Genomic DNA, 7,264 nt, shown 5'->3' on the forward strand with positions numbered 1-7,264 from the left:
TGTGCAAAACCAAAACGTGGGGCCCCTTGTTCAAAAATGATGACTACCTTCAAGGGGCAGAGAGACCGTTCAAGGAAGCCCAGGGCTCTTCTAGGCACAGGGGTGGGGAGGGCTCAACCACACAGATCCTACCCCATGAAGCAGGCCCAGGCTAAGAGTTTCTTTTCTAACCCGGGTCTCAGGCTTTGCAGATTCACAGCCCTGTTCTGATGAAGAAGGCTGCTCAGAAGTCTTCCTCCCCACCGACAGCGACTACGACTCCAGTGATGCTCTGAGCCCCCGAGACCTGGACCTGGTGTACCTGTCATCACACGACATCGCCCAGCAAGCGCTAAGCGGCCTAAGTGGCAGCGCCCCCGACGTCCTGCAGGTGCATGACATGAAGAGTCCTCTGGGGCCGGGTCAGGACCCCCAGGGCCGGGTCCTGGGGCCAGACCCTGACCACTCGTGCGCCGAGGTCCTCCACAGCCTGACGCTGACGTGCTTGGCGTCCAAGAACCACGCCAAGATGGCGCCAGGCTCGCGGCCGGCGCTGGGCTTCCTGGGAAAGCGGAAGCCGGCCAAGCACCAGCACTACGGCGGCTTCAGCCGCCATCAGCGCTGGCTGCGCATGCACAGCGAGACGCAGTCGCTATCCCTGTCCGAGGGCGTTTACACGCAGCACCCGTCCCGGGCCTGCAGCCTGGCCCACGATCCTGCAGAGGCCGAGCGGCTGCGACCAGCCCCCGATGGGCCCCGGAGCCTGATTCTAGCTCACACCACGAGCCTCCCTGAAGAGGGGAAGAGCAGCCTCCAGGACCCGAGGCCCGCCGTACGCCGCATTTACGTGGAGCCCTACTCTGCGGCGATGGTGGACTCAAAGCCCTGGGCTGCCTTGAGCCCACCCCCAGGAAGCCACTCTGGCCTGCCCAGCCCCACGGGTCCGGAGATAAGCCCTGAGGGCCCGACCACATCCCAAGTGTCAGAAATACTAAGCAGCACGCTTTAGGGAGGGTCCCCTTCCACCGCATTTTCCATCACCCTCCCTCCATCCCGCTCCCACTGTGTCTCCATCCCTTTTCAAATGGTTTGAATGTTAAAACTCCAAAAGTTACAGGTTCAAGGCCCTGTTTTTTAGGAAAGAGTTGGGTGGAGGTGAGAGTTGCCAGTGTTGTTCCCAGTTCAGGGTATAGAAGAGCTTTTGTGTCAACATGGAGCCCTAGACACAAGGGTTCAAACATGCCAACTGGTTGGGAGGCACTCTTGTTGGAGGCAGGGCTACTTAAAAAACCACCCTCAGTTCTACAGCTGGCTCTGTAATCTGACCTTTGGGTTTAGGTATCTTTCATGAATTTGTGATTGGTGGGGAGGAGTTCTAGAGATCAAAGTAAGATTAGCATTATTTTTCCTTCCGGTGCGAACCTTCAGAAGAGTGTAAGGGAAAGGAGCCCAGGTCTTCAGGGCACAAGGTCAGGTGGACTTGTTGTAGGTTCCCAGTTAGCTAAACCAAGTCATTCCAAAGTGCGGGGTTCTCAGCTGGTCACCAAATCAAATTTATCCATCAGAAACTAATATATGATTAAGTAGGCAGTCGTTTTCTTCATTTGGTGTTGTGTGGAAGCCACTAGATGCAAAAGTAGAGGATGCTTTGCTTCTAGCTTTGTCTTGCAAAGGTAAAATACGGCACAAAGCAGCCCTTCCTACACACTCATCTCCCACTGAAGCATGGATATGGGCCTTAATATTACTCAGGTGTAGGGACATAGCTAAATTAAGTGAAAACCTAGGTTAAAAACAAGACAAGGAGGAGTAAGAGAGAGATGAGCTTTTCCTCTACAATCCTAAAATAAGTAAGTCCATGAGTCTTTGTCTCTGAAAATGATAGTGGGTCTGCTCAGATTCTTAGGTGTTGGAAGGTCATTGAATGAGAAAGTTCCCTTCAGATACGGCACAGCATTTGATGGAGTCCTTACAGCTACGCTGGTACATCTGTGCACCCCTACATCAGTGGTTCCAAGGCTATACTTTGAAACACCTGAAATTCGTGCTTTGGTCTCAATGCCTCTCACCTGCCTTTCTCACAAATGAGAAACCCAAATCAAAGAGAAATCACACTGCATATTCAAAAAAGGCCTGAACCTTCTCTTATTTCCTGGAGCCAAGACTCATTCAGTTTACTGATATTCTAAATGGTCCTTTTCTGCTTCATAGGCATTTGGGTTAAATATTGCTCTTTATGGGCCCTACCCCTGTCCTCACAGTTCTACCATTCCTCCTCATGGGAGTTCATACAAAGTCCCCTGTTCACAATGTTATTCCGATCCCTTCCATTTTTAAAACATTTGATTTAAACATAAATAATTACCCTGGCGGAAAGGTACAGATTTGGCCCATGGCCTATGGTCATTAGAAAACTAAGGCCCAGAGCTCAATCTTTATTTTTTTAAGAGATTTTATACTCAGTGAACCTCCCCCCCACACACACACACACAAAGATTCTTGAGCAGAATCACTGTGGCTCCTTTTCCATGCCTGCAAGGATTTTAAAATGCAGTTTTCTTCTGTTCTGAGTGAACTCTATGTATATGGAGTGTTAGAGCTAGAAAAGACCATAAAATTAGTCTAAGTCCTTATATTTACAGATGAGACGATTAAACCCAAAAGAGGTTAAGTAACTTGCTCAAGGTCACAGAGCTAGTTTAGTCTCAGGGTCAGAACCCAGAAGCATTCCCTTTATAGTAGGCTGGCCCATTGGGAATCGGTACACACCAGTAGTCAACTTTTGATTGTCTACTGGCTACTTACCTAGTTTGTAGATTATCTTTTAATTCCAAATTCAGCTCCTTTTCTCAACTTTTACCTAAAAGATTTCCATTATCACAGAGCTCCTTGTTGCCAGGAAATAACAAATTTCACACAGTTAATAGCTAAGTTAATTAAAAAGCAAATTGGAGAGAAATGTCATTTAATATTACACACCATATGACTCCCCTTTAATAATAAAAATGACAGCATCATCTGCATGCAGTTTCTACTTATTTCTAATTATGGGACAGATTATATATGTTGAAAGCTGGAATTGTCAAAAACTAAGAAACCAAGTGATTCTCTGACCATGACCTTTCTGGTGGCATGGAAGGAAGCTTGTGACTGTTAATTGGATGGGAGGCATTCAGTAGGCAGCAAAAGCAGAGACTGACCCACCCTTCTGGCCCCTCATTTGGTTGGCAAGTTCTGGCACTTTGCACCAAATAATGACTCATGAAGTAAAATTGCATTAAACCCAAACACACTAATTTATATTGGGATCATGGGTTATTTTTTCACCTTCTATGAGGAAAAGAGGTGCATACCCATGAAACGAATACTGCACATTTCTATTTCAGTGGGCACAATGAGTTGGTTTGAAAATGTATATTCCTAGCAATATTTCTATGTAGAAGTGGATGTTATGTCCTCAGTATTTAGCCAGTATTTGTTCAAGTAGGTGCCCTCCACCTGTACCTACACTTTGCAACATCTTGTGAGCCTCGTTTAAATTAATAGATTCCTGTGAGAGACAATTATGTTCTCTAATTCACAATCCTTTATTTGTTATGTCCAGGATTATGAAGACTTAACAACTTCTGAGGGTTTTTTGGTTTTCTTGTTTGTTTTATCTTGATGGTTTTGTTTTGTTTTGTTTTGTTTTGTTTTGGATATGATGAACTTTTGTCTTTTTTTTTTTTAAGTCCAATCTGGGGGCCTCTGGAGGAAACTCTCCTGTCCCATAATTTTTCTACCATTCTTAACTCTCACTTGTATTAATCCAGCTCTCATCATTGGTGAAAACCCTCAAAAATCAGTGACCAAGGCCCTCCCATATGTCTGTCTCTACTCCAAGTCCCTTGGAAAAACAAAAGAATCCAGAACAAAACACATTCCTGGACCAGTAGGAGCTCACAGAGTATAGCCATCATCACTGTACATCTTCTCATTGATGTTTTAGAAGAGGCAAAAGCCTATCTCCTCAGTCAGGCCATCATAGGGCATGTTGGGCTAGACATCACTGACTTCCCTCTTGCTGGCTATTCATAAAGGAAGACAACCTAGAAAACACAAGTCACCAATGTATATGCTTGGCAACCTTTTACAAGGCTATCACATCCTCTTACTTGGTGAGGGGAACTGGGAAACAGTAATTAAAAACATTTACTCTAGGGAATGGGTATTTTAAGAAGTGGGTACTTAAAGATGAGACCCACTCCATTTTAAGAACATTCACTAATGCTTAAAGCAATAATTACACTGGATAAAATGGTTCCATTTGGTTTGAAAGTTGAAGCCAGTTAGTAATAATATTCCTCCAGCCCCCATTCCTGAAGGATCCCAAAGCACTTTATGAAAAGCAATGACTGAAGCCTTGTTGTACTCCCCTAAAAAGACCTTGTCTGGGAGCCACCTGGCAAACACCTACCCTATCCTTGCCAGGAGATCATGCCAGACAAGTGGGAAAGAGGACTGGCTTCTCATTCATTGTTATCCTGCCATGCAAAGGTGCACCCTGGTGAGCGTTCAGCTAGCTCTTCCCTTGAAGATAGCAAATTTAGACAAAGAGGCATACCAGAAAATCCCAACTCCTTTCCCTCCACCCCCCTCCCCTTGTTCTTCATGCTCTACCCAAGACGTACTCACGTTCTCTTGGAGAACTATCAACTTGAGCTGTTCAGGGGTCTGCTGTGGATTTAAGTTCCCTAGTTCTGTCAACAGCACACAGAAGTCACTGGCTTCTTAAAATTGATACTGTTGGAAGGATGATGGCATTACCTTACAGTACTCTCAAGTTTGTATGTAGCAGAACTACAGCAGAGCATGTGCCCCTCTTGCTGTATTTGTTGACTGAATTATAACAAACCAGTTAGAGAGGGTAGTTATAGGTTAACAAGAGACGAGAGAACACTCCCAGAGAGTTGCAAGTCACTTTATAAAGTCGAAATACTTTCCCAGATGATTCAGTGACTTGAACCTAAACGTTTTGGGGTTCCCCGCCCCAGATATACCTTGAAGGAAAACTGTAAGGGAGCTCTTTGGAAAGCAGTGATACCTCTCCACAGGTAGGAGAGGGAACAAGGGAAAAACTTGTTTCTTTGTGGGTCACCTCTCATAAGATGTTCAAAAACATGGCTTACGACTGTTAAGCTCAACTTCAATGCGGCCTTACAAACAACAAGGGTAGTGTATTTGAAGCTATGTTGCACCGCTTGGAAACTTATTCTAAGATCCTAATTCAGAGTTTTTCTGAGGTGTTGAACTTTGCCATTAGCAAAAAGTATTTTTAGAAAAATCCATTGACTGTTTATGAAGCACTGATTTTGCCATATTTCGGGTCTCTGGTTTCTCCATCATTTTTGCACCCAGTGGGTTATATTTGTTGTTTTCAATTATTTCTTCTATCTCCATTATTAATGAATTTGTAAAATGATCTTTCAAAAAGACAGTTGGTTTTGTGTAACAACCAGATAGGTAGACGGTGAAAATATTCTATTTTGATAAAGGAAGGAGGACGTTTGTTGTGGTTGTTTTAGATACAACCTTAGGGTCCTTCCCCTCCAGATACATATATTTTTTTTTTTTTACTTTAGTGAAATCCAATATTTAACTTAGTGGCAAATGTTATCAAGCTATTAGTTAATGCTCTTTGGTCCTCTTCTTTCAGTCCATGAGGTGGAAGTCTGAATATGCTTTCACAGTAACCACTATCCAGTAGCTGATTTATAAAAACCAAGTCTGGCAAATTGTTGTGTTAAGTCAGTCTGAGTTGCTGTGTTGCTTCTTGCCCTGTGATCAACCGGATTTTTGGGGATATCCCATGTGTGTGGTCACAAGCATCAGTTTAATATTTGTGATGGAAAAAGAATTAAAGAAGTGTGTGTGCATATGTGTGTGTGTGCGTGTAGTCAGGGAGAGACATTTCATAGAAAAAGTAATTTAAGTGGCATTCTATTAGGCAGTGTTTAATTGCTTCCTGCCTGATGTGTACATAGTGATTTGGCTGATTATTGGTTATTTGTTCAAAACTTAATGGATCTTGTTGCTATGTATGCAACTGAGTGTATGTAAAAGTTTAGACTTCAGTACATTATCTGCACAATTTTGTGTGCTTTAAACCTCTGTAAATGTACAGATGAATCATGTATGGTGTATTAAATGTGACTTCCACTCTTGAAACAATAATATTTTGTAGTATATACTTTTGCAAACTATTTGAACATTTTAAATGGATATTGTAAATGGCCAGTACACTCAATCATAAACAATACTGGTAAAACGCATGCCTCTTCAACCTCCCAATTTATAAGAAGAGGTCAGGGGTTAACAAGAATTAAGATAATTTTTCTAATGGCAAGTATTTTTTATAATTTCCTACCTGCTTAATTGTATTTGGAAGTAAAACTGTCAACAGAAGAAATCTTAGCTAGCAGAGGGAATGACTTTATTTCATAAGCATTAAAGAATACTAATGTGCTTTATATCTGACCTGATGTTGTTGAAATACAGTTCATGGGAGGAGAAGTGAAAAATATTTTTGATTCTTCATAAGATCTTTTGCTGTTTCAAGGACAGTTTCCAAGCCCTCTGTCTTCAGTGTGCAGAAATGTCAATTAAATAATAAACTAGGAGAATTGTCAGCAGTTGGCTTACCTGCTGGTTTTTCCAAGTCTCAGCAAAGCCACACGTTTTTCAGCCTGAGCTTTTAAAATCTTCTCACTGAAATTTCGGAAGAGTTACTGTTTGCGGTACTGGTTTAACAGTTATCAGAAATATCTGACCAGTTGGCCCTTGGTCGATCAGTGGCATTTGGGTTATTTCTCGTGCATAACCTGTTATTGGCAAGTACTGAAAATAGAGGATGGGCCGCCATGGCAAGTGTTCTCACCAAGTTGCACCCAGGAGCTTGGACACCTTCACCTTGATCCTTCCTCCACTGCGTGCTTGTTTAAATGTCTTCAGTGCATCTCTGCATGTGCTGTCCTATTTCTCTATCCCTTTATTTCCACACTCACAAAGCTCCTCCCTTACCCCAACTCCCTCCAGCTGAGATTTGAGATTTCTTCTGATTTTGAGAACACTACAAAGAGATTGCTTCGATCCCAGAAACCTGCACGAAGGTTCTCCTGAATTCCCAAGAACAGGAAATATGCTGCTTTAGACCATGTTTTTGTCTTAGGCTGTTTTACTGAATTCTCTTAAGTACACACACACACACACACACACACACACACACGCATTGAACTCTTCATTGGCA

At 43.1% G+C, this 7,264-nt stretch overlaps 1 protein-coding gene and 1 long non-coding RNA gene across 2 annotated transcripts in view; one reads left to right on the forward strand and one right to left on the reverse strand.

The window, feature by feature from the left end:
* LOC125087770 (uncharacterized) overlaps nucleotides 1-510 on the reverse strand; it is a 59,276-nt gene extending 58,766 nt beyond the window's left edge. The window contains exon 1 of the long non-coding RNA XR_007123514.1: nucleotides 302-510. This is a non-coding gene — a long non-coding RNA (uncharacterized LOC125087770). The remainder of the gene's footprint in view (nucleotides 1-301) is intronic.
* ANKFN1 (ankyrin repeat and fibronectin type III domain containing 1) overlaps nucleotides 1-2,440 on the forward strand; it is a 518,608-nt gene extending 516,168 nt beyond the window's left edge. Inside the window, exon 22 of the mRNA XM_047708413.1 lies at nucleotides 183-2,440. Within this exon, the coding sequence (XP_047564369.1) occupies nucleotides 183-988 (806 nt within the window). The 3' untranslated portion in view covers nucleotides 989-2,440. The remainder of the gene's footprint in view (nucleotides 1-182) is intronic.
* The last annotated feature ends 4,824 nt before the right edge of the window (nucleotides 2,441-7,264 follow it).

The sequence above is a fragment of the Lutra lutra genome, chromosome 16 (assembly GCF_902655055.1).
Source record: "Lutra lutra chromosome 16, mLutLut1.2, whole genome shotgun sequence".
Taxonomy (NCBI): Eukaryota; Metazoa; Chordata; class Mammalia; order Carnivora; family Mustelidae; genus Lutra; species Lutra lutra.